At 44.1% G+C, this 20,294-nt stretch overlaps 1 protein-coding gene across 3 annotated transcripts in view; it reads left to right on the forward strand.

The window, feature by feature from the left end:
* The window catches only part of GALC (galactosylceramidase), a 39,645-nt gene extending 25,904 nt beyond the window's left edge, over nucleotides 1–13,741 (forward strand). For all 3 annotated transcript variants that reach the window (XM_083502012.1, XM_083502013.1, XM_083502011.1), the window contains exons 12-17: nucleotides 438–527; nucleotides 2,289–2,433; nucleotides 3,300–3,480; nucleotides 8,807–8,967; nucleotides 10,861–10,937; nucleotides 11,982–13,741. In XM_083502012.1, coding sequence (XP_083358138.1) covers nucleotides 438–527; nucleotides 2,289–2,433; nucleotides 3,300–3,480; nucleotides 8,807–8,967; nucleotides 10,861–10,937; nucleotides 11,982–12,125 — 798 coding nt within the window. In that variant the 3' untranslated portion in view covers nucleotides 12,126–13,741. The remainder of the gene's footprint in view (nucleotides 1–437; nucleotides 528–2,288; nucleotides 2,434–3,299; nucleotides 3,481–8,806; nucleotides 8,968–10,860; nucleotides 10,938–11,981) is intronic.
* The last annotated feature ends 6,553 nt before the right edge of the window (nucleotides 13,742–20,294 follow it).

Raw genomic sequence — 20,294 nt, forward strand, 5'->3', positions numbered from 1 at the left:
TAAATTAATATTAAAACAGTAGGCAGCTAGATATTCTAGATCCATGGTGTTTGGTTATTGACACCAGCCCATGATCTTTATGCGGGCCTTACCTCTGCCAGGAGGAAGACTTCTACTTTGCTCTGGCATTGGGAACCTCTTTGACTATAGCTCCCATAAACCTAATCCAGCATGGCCAATGATTTGGATGATTAGAGTTGTAGTTCAACAAAATCTGGAGGGCCACATTTGCCCCATTCCTGATTAAGCTGGAATCTACACACATAAAATCCATTGTGAAAATGCTTTTTTTAAAAAATGCTTTGAAAAATACATTGAATTTGGCATAGCTCACTGTTGCCATCCAGTGTCACCTTTGTATATTGCACTTTACAACACATTCAGAAACCTACAGGGTTTATAAGAAGACTCATGAAAGTTTTCTCCCCCTTCCTCAGAGCAAGCTGAAATCTCTTCACATGTGGTATTCTAAACTTGAATTTAATTCTCCCAACTCCACATTGTTCCAGTCTCTTGGACCCATAAATGTAAGTGTGCCTTAATTTATTTACGAGATCACTTTACCCCATAAATGTCAGCTCGATTGCTTTGATCTGCTGAACTGGCACTGATTCTTGCCTATCCAGACATGTAGAATGTTGACATGTCTTTTATCATGGACTGTAAATATTTTTTTAATGTTTTAAATGGTTGTTTTCAACTGCCCCCCCCAATAATTTTATTGTTTTATTCTTTTGTAAACCGCTTTGAGGTTTTGTTACCATCAAGCGGTATATAAATCTTATAAAATTAATTGATTAATTTATAGCAAAATACTGCAGTCTTCAAGAAGAAAAAAATCCATGTTGCTTGTGATCTTTTCTCCAGGCCTATAAATAAAGGCCTGATGAGTCCTCAACATGCTAAATATTGATTCTGTTTACTGCATAAACTCACTACTGTCCCAGGCCTGAAATGTAATGCCTCACCGTACTTTACTATAATGCCTTGTATTGCTGCAGTAAAATGTCACATCCAGAGGTTGTGGCTAAAGCTTAGTCAACCTGGTAGTGATAATCTGAAGCAGGACCATTTTGTTACCTTGCCGGTCCTAGGATTGTACCCAAGATGAAAGATTTCACCTGTATTTCCTGCCTCTAGTCAGCCACTTGTGCATGATCTCTCTCTCTCTCTCTCTCTCTCTCTCTCTCTCTCTCTCTCTCTCATTTTTATTAAATTTTCATCCAGTGACTTCCCTTCTTCTCTTTCCATGATTCATTTTGCCTATCTTACATCCCTGCATATTTTACAATAACCATTCCAATCGGTTTTCCACTATTACGTCCATCAATATTACTTTGCCGGCGTTTTGAGCTGTACACAGTTATTTTCCATATACTCAATAAACATTTTCCAATCTTCTTTTAATGTATGTTCTTCTTGCTTTCTTATTCTATATGCGAAATCTGCAAGCTGTGCATATTCTGTCAACTTAAGTTGCCAATCCCCTTTAGATGGGACCTCACTCACTTTCCATTTTGGATCTAACAAAACATGGGCCGCAGTTGTTGCATACATAAATAACCTTTTCTGATACCTGAGGATTTCAGTCTGGATTATCCCCAGCAGAAAGGACTCTGGATTTTTTAATATTTTTTTTTTTGGGGGGGGGGATTATTTTAAACATTTTTTTCAGTTCATTATAAATAATTTCCCAAAACTCTTTTACCTTTTTACATGTCCACCACATGTGAAAGAATGTTCCCTTCACCTCTTTACACTTCCAGTACCTATCTGATTCTATCTTGTAAATCTTGGCCAGCCTAGGTAAAGGTAAAGGGACCCCTGATCATTAGGTCCAGTCGTAGCCGACTCTGGGGTTGCGGCGCTCATCTCGCTTTATTGGCCAAGGGAGCCGGCATACAGCTTCCGGGTCATGTGGCCAGCATGACTAAGCCGCTTCTGGCGAACCAGAGCAGCACAGAAACGCCATTTACCTTCCTGCCGGAGCGGTACCTATTTATCTACTTGCACTTTGACGTGCTTTCGAACTGCTAGGTTGGCAGGAGCTGGGGCCAAGCAACGGGAGCTCACCCCGTCGCGGGGATTTGAACCGCCGACCTTCTGATCAGCAAGCCCTAGGCTCTGTCGTTTAACCCACTGTGCCACCTGCATCCCATCTTGGCCAGCCTACTTGGAGTTAAATGCCATCTATGAATCATTTTCAAATAGTTCTCTTTCAAAGAATAACATGCTATAAATTTCAAGTCGCTTTTCCAAAGTTTCTTGTGCATCCTTTCTCCACGCAGGTTTCCGAAGGCGTGTTGACACTAAATCTGGGTCTGGATGAGGTCTATACTTTGACAACCTTGACAGCGGGCTTTGAGAAGCCTTTTCCGGATCCTCCTGCATCCCAGCCATTTCCTTCTGATTACAAGGATGATTTCAATATCCGTAAGTAAGACTTGGAAGTCATTTTTTGGGTTTGGGAGATGAGATAGGACATTATCTGGTGGCCCTGGGCTAGGACAGGATCCTTATCAGTAGTATTAATTCTCAAGCGTATGTGATTAGAAGCCTGCTTTAAAACAAATGTTTGACCTGGGGAGTATCCAGCATATTGTATACTCAGTATACAGTATACAAAAAGTTTCTTTTTGTGGAGCTTCAGCTTCAGGAAAGACTTCTGATCCCCAAAGGCAGGGGTGTTAGAACCTCAGGTCTGGGGGCCAATTGCAACCCACAGCCCTGGCTCCTCTGTCTGGCCCTCTCGATTCTCCGCAGACACACACCTTCCTGGCTCTGTTCGGACCCTGAGCATTTCTGCCTGGCTGTGATGTGTCTGATAAAGCCTCTTGCTTGACAGGGTTGAGGATGGAGAGGAAAGTGTGAGTGTGTGTAGATGGTAGCCTACTTTGCAAAGGTAACGTTTCCATGTGTGGCCCCGCATGCCGCTGCCACGTGACCCTTGGAAGGTAGACCAGAAAAAGGATGTGGCTCCCAGGCTGTAGAAGTTTCCCTAGCTGCAAGGCCCAAAACAGCCATCTGTGTTGAGATTTGCATCCAGTGCCGGAACGGCTTGCAGGTTAGGATTTGAGGATCCTCCATGGGCTTCAATTCCTGAGAGGCTTTCAGATGCCCTCTTCAACTTGGATGACTCTAATGAAACACTCAGTTTGTTACCAAATTGGGGGGATGTCAGCTCTGTGTCAGGTTCTGCCTGCTGCGTCCCTGGTGTTGCAGTGGTGCTGAGAGAAGCTGTCGCTTCTTCTTTCGTAGTGCAGGCGAGTGAAATAACGAGCTTTCTGTTCTCCCAACAGGCAACCCGCCTTTCAGTGAGGCCCCAAACTTTGCCGATCAAACTGGGGTGTTTGAGTACTTTGTAAACGTTTCTGATCCTGGGGAGCATGTCTTCACCCTTCGACAGGTGGTGACTCAGAGGCCTATAACCTGGGTTACTGAATCAGAGCATCCCATCAGCATTATTGGCAACTATAAATGGTATGTAATTAAACACAGTGCAACCCGCTGAATTTCCAGCTTGGTGCAAAGTTGCGGTGGAATCCAGTAATTGCACTGATTTTGTTAGCTGCGGTATGCAGATTTGAACAACAGTGAATGCAAAAGGGCACCCCTCACCCATGAACTGCAAAATGTCTTTCTTTGCTGGGTTTTTGTGGTCGCATAAACCAGGTGCTGCATGCCGACGTACAGTATTTAATGTGATTCAAGGCTGCCACCTGCTGTTGTCTTAGCATAACTAAGTGAAAAGAAGCTGATGGAAATCAAGGTGTTGCAGAGAGTGATTGTATGAGCATGCATGGTTGAACGTAAAAAGAAAACTGCCTTAGATTGTGTGTTTGGAAATCGGAGTGTTACAGGATTGTGAATCAACTATGGTTCTGAGTATTACTTGCTACACTTTTTATCTCTTAAGTATTGGAGCTCTGCGCTTATAAACGTGCTGCAGTCCCTGCAGTTTAGTTTTTCTTATCAATTTGGTTTTTTGCTCTATAATACAGATGCTGGGTTGTGTTCAGTGACGTCACTGCACGATTGGAACAACTACTGCTCACACAACAGAACTTACTGTTCTCTTTCCTCCCCGTTTGCCCCCCGCCCTAAAAAAAAATTGCTCTTGGGTTTCCCTAACCCTCTGGAATAGATTTAGTTGGTGAGGAGGAGGAGAGGAAGCGGGTTTCAATTTTACAAGTGAAAATCATTTTGCTCGCATAATAATGTAATTGGATACAACAGGTCTTTTTTCAGGGGGTACTCAGGGGTATGCAGTACTGGCACCCCCCCTTGGTGAAAAGTGTGGCACTTATTGTAACAGCTTAGTGGTGAGTACCAGCACCTATTTTTCCACGGGGGGAAAAGCACTGGCTACAGCTCCATTTGAGGGTGGCTTACATATAAAAACAAAAAGCAGTTGGCTAGGTGCGTCTGTTCCTTTCCTATCTTCTGTTGGAATTCTGCCTGGGTCAGAGGAATGTGCCACAGCGTAGGCACCGGCAGATATTCCTGCCGACCTCCCCGCGTCTCCACTCTGCTGATAAGCAGGCGAGGTCTCGGCGATTCTTCTCAAATATGTGAGAGGAACACACCGTTCTTCCTCTCTCCCCTTTGGTGTCCCCCAGGGAGGGGAAAGAAGCAGACAGAAAACTATTTACATCTTTTATTTCTGTCTCTCATATCAGTACAGAGAAACATGTCTGCACTCGACAACAGCAAGAAGAAACTCCTCCCATGTACTTCCAGTACGGGTCATATGACACACACACTGAGCTAACATCCGGTGCTCAGTACAGAATGGACTGCCCCTTTGTTCCCAAGGCAACAGTCACAAACATCCTGTCTGGCTTTCCAGCCACAAGCAGCTGACTGAGCTGCTGGAGCCTTTGCTTGCTGCAGCATTGGTGCCTTATGGTAACATACTCCCCCTAAAGTATCAATGCTTGCTGCGAGCAAAGCGTCATCCAGAGAAGAAAACAAACAGTTGTTATACTTATAACATTCCCCTGTTGTTTCAGTTCCACCCTTGGAACTACCCGCCACTGGTTTTACCAATGTACCTCTCTGGTTGTGTGACTTCACATTACCTTGGTTAACAACTCTCTGTTGTGCCTTTGTCTCTGACTCAGACACTGCCTCAATTTGTCCTTGGTCGTTTACAACAGCAACATATGCTAGGTTAGCAAACTCCTTTGAATACCTCTTGGGTGGTACACCCTTCGTTGCTCTCTCAGACCTACGTAAGAGTTGCAGCTCTTCTCTGCTTTCTGGTTCAGCCTCTGAACTCTCTGAAGAACCAGTGGTAAGCTTAATCAGTGGTTCATCCGCCTCTTCTGAGGGTCTAGTCATTAATTGAGATTTCCTCTCAATGACTGTGACAACTGAGCTGTCTGAGCTATCGCTGTCATCATCATCAGTACCACTGAACTCATTAAGATCAAACTCATCATCATCAACATCAGAATCATCTGTGGAAAAAGTGTGAACAATCACTCTCTCCTGTTCAGGAGCACTCTCTAGAAATTTTGTGAGAATCACCTGACCAGATTCAGACAAAATTACTCTGTAGAGACCTTTTTCATAACCCACGAAGATGCCTCTGGCATTCTTTACCCCACTTGGAGCTTCTGTTCTCACATGAGACCCGAAAACCTTAAAATAGGCAACAGAAGGTTTTCTATTAAACAGCTTCTCAAAAGGAGAACATCCTAACTCTGTTGAGACTTTTCTCAACCACACATGAAGATAGGACGCTAGCGACTCGGCCCAATATTCATGTGGTAAGTGTGAACTCAGCAATTGCGCATGCATCCCCTTTTGCAATTCTTTGTTCACCCTAACACAGACACATTTCTTCCATGCTTCTTCGGAACTAGCAAGTTTGTGTCTTATCCCTTTTTCATCCAGGAACCTCTGGAAATCCTGTAAAAGAAAAACTGGCTTGTCATCTGTGAAAAGACAATCAATGTTAGCATCATGCATACTTTTAACCTTGTTACAAAACTCCTGAAACTTTTCTAAAGTTTCCTGCGGTTTCTTCATCAAGTAAACCCAAGAATAATTAGTGTAACAATCAACACACACAAGGTAATATTTTGCACCGCCTCTAGATGGTTCTATAGGACCAATCACATCAGCATACACCCGCTGAAAAGCTCTGTCGACCTTCTTAGCCACCTTCTTGGTGTCCTTGTTGGTCAGATCTGCAAGAGAAATTTCGTTAGAATCAGAAGTATTACATTTCATGTAATCACTTTGATCAAAAGTCAACAAATACAGTCCATCTTTCTCTTTGGCAGTAAGAAACAGTTCTCCATCTTTGTAGATCTTGCATCTTTTAGCATCATAGTACAGTTTTAGTCCCTTCTTTGCAATCTGCGAAGCACTCAGCAGACTAAACTTCAGTTCTGGAACCAGGTAAACATCGCTTATAGTCAAGTTCAGACTCTCAAGATACACAGTTCCAATTCCGGTCGCTTCCAGTTCTTGACCGTTGGCTTGTTTCACAGTGAAGCTTTGCTTCTTCAACGTCGAAAACAGTTCTCTGTGTGGGCAGAGATGCTTCGTGGCTCCCGTGTCGATTATGAACGCGTTCCCAACATCTGGCGTGGTTCCTTTCGCCATCATAGCCTTTGCAGGTTTCACCTGGCACATGGTACGGCTTTTGCTTGACGCCTCAGGCTTCGTAGAGCTGTTCTTGGCTCCTTTTGACTGTCGCGGCTTCTTACAGTTTCGCTGTAGATGCCCAGTCTGTCCACAATTGTGGCATCGGACAGCACTCAATGCTACGGCATGCTCTCCAGTAGATTCAGCAGTGGGAAGATTTGAACTCTGTTCTTGCCTCCCTCTGTCCTTCACTTCCAGTGCAGCAAGTCTGTCGTGTTCGTTCAGGACGACGGCACACACCCTTTCCGCGGTCAGATCCTGAGCAGGTAGCGAACCAAGCTGACTGGCAACAACCTTGTAGGTGCGGTTAAGGCTGTTTATCATCATGAAGCAAAACACTTCCTCCTGTAGACGGAAATTGCGTTCCACCATCTGTTGACGCAGATACTTCATCTCTGTCAGGTGCGCTTGAACATCTCCATCAGGCGCTAATCTCAGATTGGTCAACTTCTCAAAATACAGCAACGCTGAAGAACCAGCATCTCTCTGATGCGTTGTACGCAGCGTGTTCCAAACCTCTTGCACATTTTCTAAATGCTGGATATGCACCAATTGATCATCTGAGACGCACAGAATTATAGCAGTCCTAGCCTTCACATTCTGTGACTCCCAAGCACGCGTTGGTGCTGCAGGGATGGGGTTCTCAATCACCCCAAACAGTCTCTGATTCTGCAGCAGGGCCTTCATCTTTACAGACCAAGATGAATAATTGTCATTGGTCAGGAGGGGTGGAGAAGGCAAGCCTCCCCCCTTCTTGGCATCCATTTTGAGTCCTTGCATGACTCTAAAACACAAGCCTCTAAAATCCAATAGTTGGCTTGTTTACACTCTTGACACCTGGCAACTCTGACACTGGCTGCGTTGGAAAGTCCCTTCCAGCAGTTCGTGAGGACCTAGTCATAACAAAACTTTGTTTTCGCCTCTCTGAGGCATAGACTGACTGTCCAGCCCTCTCGAGTAACTTTCCATATCCATTTCTCCTCTCTGAGGCACAGCCTTCACTGAAGGACGTTGCTTAGCAACAGCGCATTCCTTTCCTTGGACAGGAAACCACAAGAATGCCTGGAATGCAGGCCTCTTCTAAGTTGGAGCTGCTTTCCCACACACGCTCTCCGTGAAGCAGGGAATGAATCATTCTGCATTCACTCTTTTAAGCCCTTAAAATCTCATACCTTGAGCATCGGCTTGGCTGTCAGCTTCTTCTGGTCAGCTTCTGGCTGCAGAGAATCAGCCTCTCCCATCAGGCTTCCATGGAGCAGAGGAGGACAATTCACCAGCCTCTCATGCAGATGTCCGATGGATCGAAGAAAACAGCAACCATCCTCTGCTACCACTGTTGGAATTATGGTAACATCTTCTTCCTCCACTCCCTGGGATTCTGTTATTTAGAGTTTGGATTTGATATCCCGCTTTATCACTACCCTAGGGAGTCTCAAAGCGGCTAACATTTTCCTTTCCCTTCCTCCCCCACAACAAACACTCTGTGAGGTGAGTGAGGCTGAGAGACTTCAGAGAAGTGTGACTGGCCCAAGGTCACCCAGCAGCTGCATGTGGAGGAGCAGGGAATTGAACCCGGTTCACCAGATTACAAGTCCACTGCTCTTAACCACTACACCACACTGGCTCTGCACAGTTGTTTTGCTACTCCTGCTCCCATGAAGTTATGCCAGGCTAGCAAAGAAACACATCAATGAATATCACTTCTGGCAGGGATGGCACAGCTGGTATAGCAGAAGAATGGACAGTTGTACTGGGTGCCTCCTTGGGTGTGGTTGCTGTTCACCTTAAGCAGTTGCATCTATGCAGCTCTTGGAAAATGATGTGTGTGTGTGTGTGTGTGTGTGTGCGTGTGTGTGCGGGGGGCGGGGATAGTCAACCTCTGTTGTGCCACAGTGCTGATCCAGATTCCACCTCTCCCACCAGCTGCAGTGTCTAAACACAAAACAAGTCCAGGAAGAACTGTATTGTAATTATTACAATATGTTTATTTATTGATACTCTGCCTTTTTCCCTGACAGAGATTTGTGCACACATGTCCTTAAATATGTTCACACTTAGAAGTGGTTGGAATTTTTCTTGTTGTTGGAAGACTAATGCCAAAACTGACACTTTTCCAGCGCTGAGAACTGCATTTGTCTTTTTGCAGGGTAAACCTAACGATAACTTGCGACATTTACATAGAGTCAAATGATGGAGGTGCATTCATTGCAGGAAGAGTGAACAAAGGTGGGACATACACCAAAGCTGCTAAAGGCATTTTCTTCTGGGTATTTCCTGACGGTACATACCGAGTTACAGGTGATCTCAGTGAGTATCCTTTAAAATGGATTTTGCATGCTTAATTAAGTAGTTGCAGCTTATCCTGCAGTAGGTAATGCAGAATGGCATTTCTAAGGGTTTGAGGCTTGCACGGCAAATCCATTATGCAATAGTTCCCTTACTTGTAATTGCTGTTTTCTGTTGGGTGTCTTCCTCCACACCTCATTTTATTTTTATTTCAAACCAAGGTGCCGTGCTAGTTTATCATATAATGATTATAACTGGCACGGAGCAATCAAAGCGAAACTTTTTCAACCAAAAGCTGTTCTGAATGGTTCTTATTCGCAGCGTTAAATGCTCAAGTGTAGAAGGAGGGCCAGCTGCTTTAGAATATTGAAAGTGTTTCTAAGTGGTTTAATATTTTTTGAAAAAATCCCTAAGTAGCATACAAAACAGACAAAAATAATAATAACGCACCCCAGGAACTTGGGTAGAACAGGGTCCAATCTGCTCAGGAAGGCATCTGCCTCCCAATTTTTTCTTAAGATCTCAGGTGTGAAATTGCTGATCTTTGAACAAATATTATTATTATTATTGCTTTAAAACATTTATAAACCTGCTTAATCTCTCAAACAGTATACAGAAATACCAACCTTCAAACAGTAAAAACACATGCAAAAATAAAAAGCAGTAGAATAGTATTATAAAAGTGGATAAAAAACAGAAATTCAGTAATAAATAAGGTGTAGCCTTAGGGGTCAGGGAGCACCTGGGCAAAAATATGTCCTTAGAAGATACCTGAAGCAACTGATGGCTGATGCTTCATGCATGGCAGAGGAAAGGGCACAGTGTAGGCGCAAATTTCAGGCCACCACGCTGTGATAGTCTGTTGGGTGCGCTGCTGTGAGTAAAATATCAAGTCACCTTTTGCTTGATCAAATGGATGACTTTAGAGACCATGGCCTACAAGGCCTTTGTACAAAGGTATTGTTTTTTTAAAAAAACAAACAAGCAAACACCACAATCTTAGATCTAGGCTCTAGAGGTTTGAAATCTGGAAGGCCTCTGAGGCAAGTGCATAGGCCCTCAAATAGTGTGCCTGTTCGGAATGGCAAATAATGTAGCTGCTCTAAGGAAGAGCCATTTTTGTGTAATGGCCAGGAGTTCTTGTGATTGCAAACGCTGTGGCAATATGCTAAAAACATTGAATTCTGTTTTCCCACTGCTTACTAAATTAGTCATGCAATCTTAAGAGTTTTAGAGCTGGAAGGGACCCCAAAGGTCATCTAGTCCAACCCCTGCAATGCAGGAATCTCAGCTAAAGCATCCATGACAGAACCATCCAACTTCTGATTGGAAACCTCCAAGGAAGGAGAGTCCACAACCTCCCGAGGGTGACAATTCATCACTTTGTCCCATGCAGTTGATAGCCATTCACTGATGGAAGAAGAAGAATTAATCTCCCCTCCTTCCCATTTAACAGCAATCCAAATGAGCTACTGTTTCGAGTAATGAACAATAATTACTTAATCTTCAGGTAGACTATTATATCTAACATAACAGGACAGAATAAGCACTGGGCCTAAAGGAAAATCATTTGCTGTCATGCTTCCAATTTTATTTGCGATAGAGTTCCAATGCAGTGGTACTTTGAGTTACAAACGCCTCAGGTTACAAACGTTTCAGGTTACAAACTCCGCTAACCTGGAAGAGTTACCTTGAGTTGAGAACTTTGCCCCTGGATGAGAACAGAAATCGTGTGTCGGCGGCGCAGCGGCAGCAAGAGGCCCCATTAGCGAAAGTGGTGCTTCAGGTTAAGAATGGACCTCTGGAACGAACTAAGTTCGTAACTAGAGGTACCACTGTAATGTATAATTTTAGGGCATGTCCCAAATAAAGAAAATGTTCTGAAGCAGCTTCTTCTTCTTCTTCTTCATGCAGGTGGGGAAGAGGTCTTGATGAAAGGACTGTCTGGTGTGCGAGCCAAGGCATGGCATACCCTCACTCTGATTCTTACGGTAAGCACCGAAATTGGAGCATAAAATAAGATTCATTTTGACTGATAGCAAGGGGTGGCATTTAAACTGTTTAGAGTTCTAAAATAGCTATAAGCCTAAAATAGCTTATAAGCCTAAAATAGCTATAATTTAATTTGCTATGAGAAGTATTAACCCTGATAAATATTGATGACCTGCTAATACCACTTGTCCGTCATAACAGGTGGAACCTACAATGAAAATGCTGCAGTGCGGAGTGTTTTAGTTCAGGGTTTCAGCCAGCCAAACCTCTTTTCAGGGTATTCCATTCCATAGCCACTAAGCAGGCTTTGTCCTCCCTGGACTGTTTTGCTCCACCTCTGCAGAAACCTTAGTGTACCCTGGAGCATCTCTCATCTTGTATGTAGATGAGGGTTTTTTGGCTATATAAGGATCCACACTTGGAAAACCTGCTTTGCTATCAGTATATAGGATTTTCCAGAGGTGCAGCCACGCTAGTCTCTTGCAGCAAAAACAATGAAAGGCAGAACATATCCACCATGGGTAGCAGCTATTGATAGCCATATCCTCCATGAATTTGTCTGGTCCTCTTTCTCAAGCCATCCAAGTTGGTGACCATCACTAGAAGAAGAAGAGTTTGGATTTGATATCCCGCCTTTCACTCCCTTTAAGGAGTCTCAAAGTGGCTAACATTCTCCTTTCCCTTCCTCCCCCACAACAAACACTCTGTGAGGTGAGTGGGGCTGAGAGACTTCACAGAAGTGTGACTAGCCCAAGGTCACCCAGCAGCTGCATATGGAGGAGCGGAGACGCGAACCCTGTTCACCAGATTATGAGACTACCGCTCTTAGCCACTACACCACACTGGCTCACTACTGATTGTGGGAGCAAATTCCTTAGCTTAACTAAAACTGAATGGGCATTGGGAAACACACTTGGATGTATTTCACTTCAACTCACCTTGCAAAGCAGTTTCCAGATAGCTTTGCAGCCCTTGTTCTTGACCAGTTTACTGAAATCCACATCAGACCCTGTACATTAATGTTCTCCCCTTACTTTTGACAGGGCACCAATGCGTCTGGCATGTTAAATGGCAATCCTCTCTGGGCGAACGTCACCGTAACAGATCCTGGAAATGGATGGGCAGCTATTGGGACTCACACTTATGAATTTACACAATTCGACAACTTTCATGTTCAGGCCAACTGAGACGCCCGTCATACTTCAACAAGCCAATTCTTGACTCCTTTTAACTTGAGCCAGTTTCAACTCTGTTGCCGTCGTCATTTTGTAATTGACATTGGTACGGAATTTTTGTTTCTTTTCCCCTCCACCTTTTGTGAACGAATTCAGCTTTCTTCTAAAGTTTAAATGCGTTTGTGTCGTCCTAATTAGGATTTTCTCAGAATTCAGTTTTCTCTCTTGGCAGAAAGAATTAGTTTCATTAAGTTTCTCTCTGTCCCCTCGCCCCTTTTTCTTTTACAAAGTATAAATGGAACTGGAGCAGAGTCCTTGTCGTTTCATTGGTGGGAATTGTGACTGTTTAGCCTCATTTTAAGAAATGTGCAACAGAGACCTCAGAAAACTGCTGTTTTCAACTGTTTCAAAAGCTATAAAGTCCATTTCTTTTCAGAAGTGCCTGGTGTATCTGGTTGTTATGAAGTGTTGTGAACTGAAAGATCCTTTTGCCTCTTTCGTACTTTATCTGAGGTGATGGAATAAGGGACTCAATGGATTTAAATGCCTCCTTCCTCTTCTAAAGTCTTAATTCATATATCTGTTTTTAATGAAAAGCCAGCTGCTAGCTGGCTTCCTTATGAAGTGCCTTATTTTAAACTACCTCTGCTAATGGCAGTGTAGCAAATATGTCGATGGTGCCTGTCACTGTTCGAAGGTTTGATAACCCCACAACTTCCCTTGCCTCTTTGAGCTTCTCTTCTAAGCTTGTCTGCCTCTTTTGGTAAATGGAAGGGGGAAAGAATCTGTAAAAGTAATATGGATGAAAAAATCAAGGGAGAATGTTTATCCCCACCCTCACGATCCTAAGAGCCAATTTGCACAAGTCAGTTTGAGAGCACTTGAAGTTGCCAAGCTTTCAGCCATGCACCATTTGTGGGAATCGCAACCTCCATATGGGTCAAGTTAAATATGTGTCCTGCAAGGAGAAAATAGCTCGTACAAACAATACCTTTGCATGAGTCCAGTTGCAACTTTACTGGTGACCAGAGAAATCACTGTGAACTGTCCTTGAGACATGTAATGCTTGTACTGACTGGTAATCTATGGTGGCAAATTTCAGGCTTGCAGGATATATAGAGCTATGAGGTTCACCAGCTAGACATGGGTGCAAAGTAAGGAAGGTGATTGTGGAGACAGAGACATGTTTTTTGTCAGCCGGAACTCAATTCAGACCAAATTCAAAAGTGCAGATAAAGATGTTCATTATAGCATTTCCTTCTTGATGGACTTTGACCATAAGCAATGAAGATATAAGGTCATGACTGATTGACTGCATTTATTCCAAATATTTCTCCCCCTTTTTGTGCTAGGGCAGATAATTTGTATTTTTGCATTGTGTACTAAATGTAGCATAATCACAATATTTGTTTCTTGTTAATTTATTAAACGGTAGACTTTAAAGTTGCTGGGTTGTGAATGTTCTCAACAGGTTAATGTTTGCTAAATGTTTGGACCTCTCATGATTCTTAACAAGAATTCTTAACAAGGATTGCCTTGATGTTACAGTGAAAAGCTGGCATATGGTGGCTGACTACCACAAAGCCTAATGTTTCAAACTGGAAAAATAAATGCTGCTTTAAAACCTTTATATGTCTACGGTACTGCTTTAAAAATTGTCACTTTTTCTGAAGGTTCGGAGGTAAGCTTTCCTCTTCTGTAGAGTCTGATCTCAAACCCAAAGAGGCTTGTATTTTCACAGCCTCCTTCACTAAATAGGAATATACGCTGAAGGGTTTCACCACATGTGTGGTCTGCATTTTACAATGACTGAGCAATAAATCATATATTGGCAACACAATTAAAATAAAAACAAAATCAGTTGGAAATATAGGAACACTTTGAAGACTATCCAGATTCTTGTCCACAAGAGGGAGCCCCATCCAAATCTACTGGGTCTTCAGGTCTAGCCTTAGAAGTTGCATTATTTGGATAAAGCATATCACTGATTAACATTTTGGCAAAATCTCCTAAGCAGTTTACACACACACATACAAAAAATGTGCAAACAGAAATCAAGATAACAACAAACATGGTAGGATATTACAAACAGAAATCAAAATACAAGGGGTACATTAGAAAAATGTCTTCATTTAAAATAACATTCAGCAGCTGCACAGAATAAAAGTGGGAAGTCCGTATCACCTGTTTTTCATCTTGTATTTGTTCAGTGTAGGTGTAGGTAAATCAGTGTAGCAGATAGCATTTTTATGGAACAAAATTTATGTACCACTTGAAGAGAAACTATGAGTGGTTTACAAAAATACAAAATGAAACATTACAATTACCTACAAACACTTAAATCAAGTATGTAGAAGCATTCAAAATATGATTGAAATAAAGAGGAGCTAAAAAGAGATAAAACACATGTAACTTCTCCATGTCTAGGTAAGCTTGCCTAAACAAAAATGCTTTAAGCAGGTACCAAAAAAGAGTACAGTGAAAGTACCTGCCTGGTATCAATACACAGAGAGTTCCAAACCGTAGGTGCTGCCACACTAAAAGATTGATTTATGAAGAACTTGTAGCACTGCCAGTTCTGGAGACTCAGGTGGTTGGCAGGCTATATGTGGTTTAAGGGAATCCCGCATCTCAATGAGTCTCAGGTTGTTAAGGGCTTTATATGCTAATATAACCTTGAACTTGGCAAATGGACAACCAGTGGAAACTCTGAGCAAAGGCGTTACATGCTAACAAGGTCTCACTGCTGTCATCAACAGTGCAGCAGCACTCAGCACTAACCACGGTTTCTAGATCCTGTGCAGCGAAAGCCCCACATACCGTGTGTTGCAGTTATCTAATCTTAAAGTCGCCAGTGCCTGAACTGTGGTCAGGCTCTCTTGGTCTAGGAATGGCTGTAGCCGTTGCACCAATCGCAGCAGGTAGAAGGTGCTTCTGGTCACTGAGGCTTCCTGGGCCTCCAGCAACAGAGCTGGATCAAGAAACGCACCCAAACTCTGCACTTGCCTCTGTAGGGGGAATGCAGCCTTTTCCAGGGCACTGCACTGCTAGTCCAGTCTTCATAAGGTAATAATCCAACCATGGTAAGCAAGCGCCTTGCACCCCCTATCTTCCTTCCATCTTTCATATCACTTCCAGTAAATACGACATCAAAGGTGAGCCCTGATTGATGCATCGGACCATTAGAGAATTATGGAATTGGTTTGGGTGGCCTCTGTTCAGATTAGAACTGGGCTAACAAATCCAGCCAGCTCTTTTTTGACCACTTGCAAGAGGAAATAAAATCCCCCTGATTTCTTTCTCTTTTTTATTTAAAGTCGTGTGCCACTCAGAACCATGTGGTTGGCAGGAAACAGCACCTTGCAATGCTTCCTGGTTGCCTCGGGGGCAATGGGATGTGGCACGCTTTTGATGGGGAATACAAAACCCTCAGCCACCACAACACAAAAGTGAAGTATGGGATCTGTCCTTCCCCCAACAAACTGGGAACTTTTTATCTCCCCACAACCCTCACAAGAAAGCAGCAGAAAATCTATTCCTGATTTCCCAGGGAGCGGGAGAGCAGCCCAGCTTTAATTGAAATTCCTGTTTGCCCATGAAGCTAACTGGGTGACCTTGGGTCATTCAGTTAATCTAACCTACTTTACAGGGTTCTCAGGATAAACTGGACTTTATCCCTATGGATGGCACACCCTGAGTCTCTTGGAGGAAGGACGAGATGTGCAGATGTAGTCATTCTTGGAGCCTACAGCCTCACCTTTCATAAGTGCTCAGCCCAACATCGAGTGCCCTTGGGAAGGAAACAGGCTGCCAAAATGTTAAATATCCCAAAGATTTGTAATTAGCCGTTGCAATCCCAACAGCCCAGATGGTTCCGCAATACTGGGAGCATATTTCAGTATTGCTCGGTGAAATATGGAGCAAGGTTGTATTACAATGTTTGGGTTTGCCGGAATGGAGGAAGGAAGTGAGAAGGATAAACCCCAGGAAACGTTGCTTAATGTCTATTCGGAACAGATGTACACAGAGAACTGCAACGATGTAGCTACTCTGCATTATGCTGGTAGACAGCAATGCATTGTTCTCTATTAAGCATATCAGGAAAATAGAAAAGGCAAGCTCAAGTTAAATTGTGAATGTGGAAAAACAACAACACCTTGATCATGTGTTAAGTTTCCAGTAATTTGAAGCAATGGCTTTAAAGCAGCATGAGTGGGGATTAGCCCTCCTCCCTCCCCGCAACAATGGATAGAAATAAATAATAATAAATGAATAAAGAAATGCAGAACACTCTCAATAGTTCCACAGCTGTATCATGCTTTTTGGGTCGGGAGAGAGAGTAAAATAAAGTAAAAAGTAAAAAAAAGAAAATATTCAAATGCAAAATGGGAAGTTTCCTCAGTTCTGCTTTTGGAGCTGGCTACTTTCTGCTCTGTTATAAGACAGCTGCTACCTTGCTCTTTAACACACACAAGCAGAGAAGAGAGAGGGGAGAGAACGAAAACCTTGAAGGGGTATATATGTGCGGGGGTGGAGGGGTGGGCAGAGTGAGCAGAGGAAATCGCAGCACCTCAACGTTCGAAACAAGAAGAGGAATTTGAGATTTGCGTTCTCCATCTGTTTCTGCTAAGTCTCTCTGTGTTGCACAGTCTGCCACACGTTCTTCCAACAAGAGAAGCTCCCGTTGGCAGTCCCAGCTGCAGGCTCCTCTCAAGTTAAATCCCTCCCAGACTCGCAATTTCAACCACATGAGACATGCCCTAAGAAACAGGGGAGGAGGAAGAGGAGGAGGAGGAGGAGAGGGGACAGGGACATTGTCCAGAGCTTCACCATTTTCTTTCAACTTTCATTTCTGTCCCTTCTTCCTCCCTGCCCCAACCTCTCTCCCGTATCACTGTCCTTGACTGCCCACCCCCTTTATTTTCATCAAGTAGGCACCCCTGCTGGTTTCCACAAGTGGGGAGAGTCATGTTGTGCTCAGATTCTGCTTCTGGGTTTCCTGTGGGTATCTGGCTGGCTGCTGTGAAAACAGAGTGATGGTTGGGATGAGTCCTTGGCCTGATCCAGCAGGGCTCTGCTTACATACTTAGGAGTTGGAATCTAACAGTACCTGGAGCCTCCCCATGTGCTGGCCCCGGGGGTAACCCATGAAACGCGGTCCAGGACCAGTCCAGGATCCGAAGGTTCCGCTTGGAGTCAGTCCAACAGGGCCAAGGCAGGACACGAGGCAGGAAACCAGGCAAGGACAGGTACATGATCTAGCATACAGCAATGTTGCTCCTGCAACCTGGGGCGGGGTCCGACAGCCTTTTATTTTTGTCGGGGTAGCGGCCGGTCCTGATCCCCTGGCGACTCACCTCCCTGTTTTGCCCGAAGGTGAGCACTCCTCCTGCAAGTACTCAGGTCTCTTCTTCTCTCAGACCTTAGTCTCTGCAGCTCGGGAGACGTCGGTGGGTTACTAGATCCAGGGGCCACCTCAGCCTCCACTGACCAAACTGGTAGTGGAGCAGCTGTAAGTGATGGCCCAGCTGAAGGCAACAAGGTAATCCCTGCATCTGGAGCCAGGGCAGGCTCAGGCCCCTGACTCGGCCCAGCTGGTGTTTGTTGCAGGGGAACCTGTGCAGAGTCCTCTTCAGGATCAGGCCCCAGACTTGGTTCAGATGATGCCTGAGGCAAAGGGTCCAGTGCAGACTGAGTCTCCTCTGGTTCCGAGCCCGAGTCCCAGGCCACCACACCCCAGCCCTATCTTAATGGCATCTTGCTTTTGCCTCTGTGCTGCATAGCAGGGCACTCTGAATTTTGTTGGAACACCAGAATTGGGCAGCAGGGCTGTGTGAATGTGTGTGCAACTTTTTCTCTACAGGACATTTTCCTGATCAAAAAGTGGCAGGGGGCTTGTATCTCCTGCATCACATATACTTTTGGCCCTTAAATTCCTCTTGGCTTGAGAAATTCCCCTTTTGAGGAAACACTCCTCCCCCAGTCTCATTACCACATCGTGCTTCTGAAGGTTGAGCAGCCCAGATGGCTGACTGATCTTCAAACAATGCCACCAATTGCATTGAGGAATATGTTACAGGTCTCAACCTCATATTCCACTGGAGGTCAATCTTGGTGATCCCAAGCAGCTGTCCATATGAAACGCTTTTGCATACAAAATGGAAAATAACCGTCTTGTGGGTTTCTGGAAATGTTCTTCAACACAGTAAATGAGTGGACCTGAGAGGTAAGCTCTGGCATTTCACTGCCCTGAGACATATGTGAACCAATCTTCAGATTCGACTATTAACAGCGCTGTCTTCTCCAAAGAATCAAGTGTGTTGAGGTATCAATCACTGGGTTCTTCTTAAGCCCCTTTCATATCTGGCTTCTGTGTATTATCTCTGCTTTTCCACCATTGCAATCTTTCACGAGCTCCCAGCACAGCATGTTTAACAGAGCTCGGTCCAGAAAGGGTGCTGCATTTCGTTTTTCATTACAAAGATGGATTGCAGCAATTCTCTGCTGTCCAGCCTCCCTGATGAGGCCTTTCAGCATCCACAGATGCTCCTGCTGCAGGCTACTTAGTCTTATTAGGTCGTCTCAAAAGCAAGCTACTTTCAAGAAGTTCTCTGGCATCATGCGAGGCAAGCCTGTCTTTTGAGCAACGGGTTTCATTTAATGCCACGAATTAACTCGGCATGTCCATTCTGGATAGATTTCCTTTTACCCTTGCTGTTACTGTGGAGAGCAAGCTATCTATTAAAGAGGTGAGGGTCAAGGTGTGTGGTGGTATTCCATGCCAAGAAAACCCAACATTGGGCCATTAATGTGAAAACGTAAACAGAAGAAGAGCCTGCTGGATCAAGCCAGTGGTCCATCTCATTCACCACCCTGTTCTTACAACAGCCAACCAGTTGCCTTTGCGAAACTGATACGCAGGACCTGAGCAACAAAGCATTTGTCCCTGCTGTGGTTTCCAGTGACTGGTATTCAGGAGACTACTGTCTCTGACTGTGGATGTAGAGCATAGCCTTCCCGGCTAGTAGATTTGCACCCTCCCCTGTTGATGTTTTTGTTAGAATTCCTGATCTATGATTGCAGTCATAGGAATGCTGTCTTTCACATGACAATATATGTTGTACGGCAAATTCACGCGGGTTCCAATGCATGCGCGTCTCTGCTCTTGTATGTCTAATAAGGTAGAATCTGTCACACACATTCTTCTATTTTGCGAATTTTATAGTGAAGAACGAGTTCAACTTATTTTACCGCTTCTATCAAAATTCATACCCCTACAATATTATTTGGAATCCTCCCCCGAAATTCTTCAAAAATACCTCCTGGAAGATTCCTCAAGCTCAATATCATATGAGGTGGCCAAATTTTGCACTTCAGTAATTAGGAAGCGTAAATCTCTTCTGTTGAATGGCACACTGCGAAGTTCCCTTGTGTAATCTTTTTCTCTTTTCTGATGTTGTTGTTGATTTCTTGTTGTTTGATCTTGTGGTGTTTAGTGTCACTGGCTTTGGCCGCAATAAAACTTGAACTTGAACTTGTTTTGACTCCACAGAGTGGGAAGTGACGGAGACAGGATGTTTGTGTTACTGTGTTCCGTGAAGTGGGACTATTGTCCTTTGTTCTTTTCCTCTTTGCTGTCTGATGCTAAAGAGAGAGGGAGCCATGTTGCAGAGCTCCGTGTGTGTTTATATGTAAATAAAGTATATTAGCCAAAATGCTGAGTTCTGTCACGCAAGGTGCGCAAACTCTGTGGATCCCTAAGTGTGCCAGTGTCGGTTGGCATTGGTCGCTTTGACGTTTGGGCTGAAGAAAGCTTATGAAGCTCCTGAACGATTGACCAGGAGGGAGAGAACATGCCATTTGGGCATGTGTCTCTGCCAGGGTCCTACTCGAGTATAGGCTGAACTCCTGACAGTTTTATCATTGCTGTGTCTGCTGCCTTGGGCTCCTTCAGGGGGAAGGGTAGAATATAAATCAAATAAATTAATAAATGGCATGGGGTGATGGGAATGGTAGCCCCCAACAACCTCTGGAAGGAGCCAGTTTGGGGAAAGCTGCAGAATGCTGATGTGGCAAATAAATGACAAGTAAGTGCCAAGTTGCAAAGACAAAGGCGGTCATCTTCTTTCCGTAAGGTCAAATTATTTCTCTCGTTTCTGAGTTTTCATCTGCTGTCGGTCA

This window comes from Podarcis liolepis (assembly GCF_965112155.1).
Source record: "Podarcis liolepis genome assembly, chromosome: 1".
Lineage (NCBI taxonomy): Eukaryota > Metazoa > Chordata > Lepidosauria > Squamata > Lacertidae > Podarcis > Podarcis liolepis.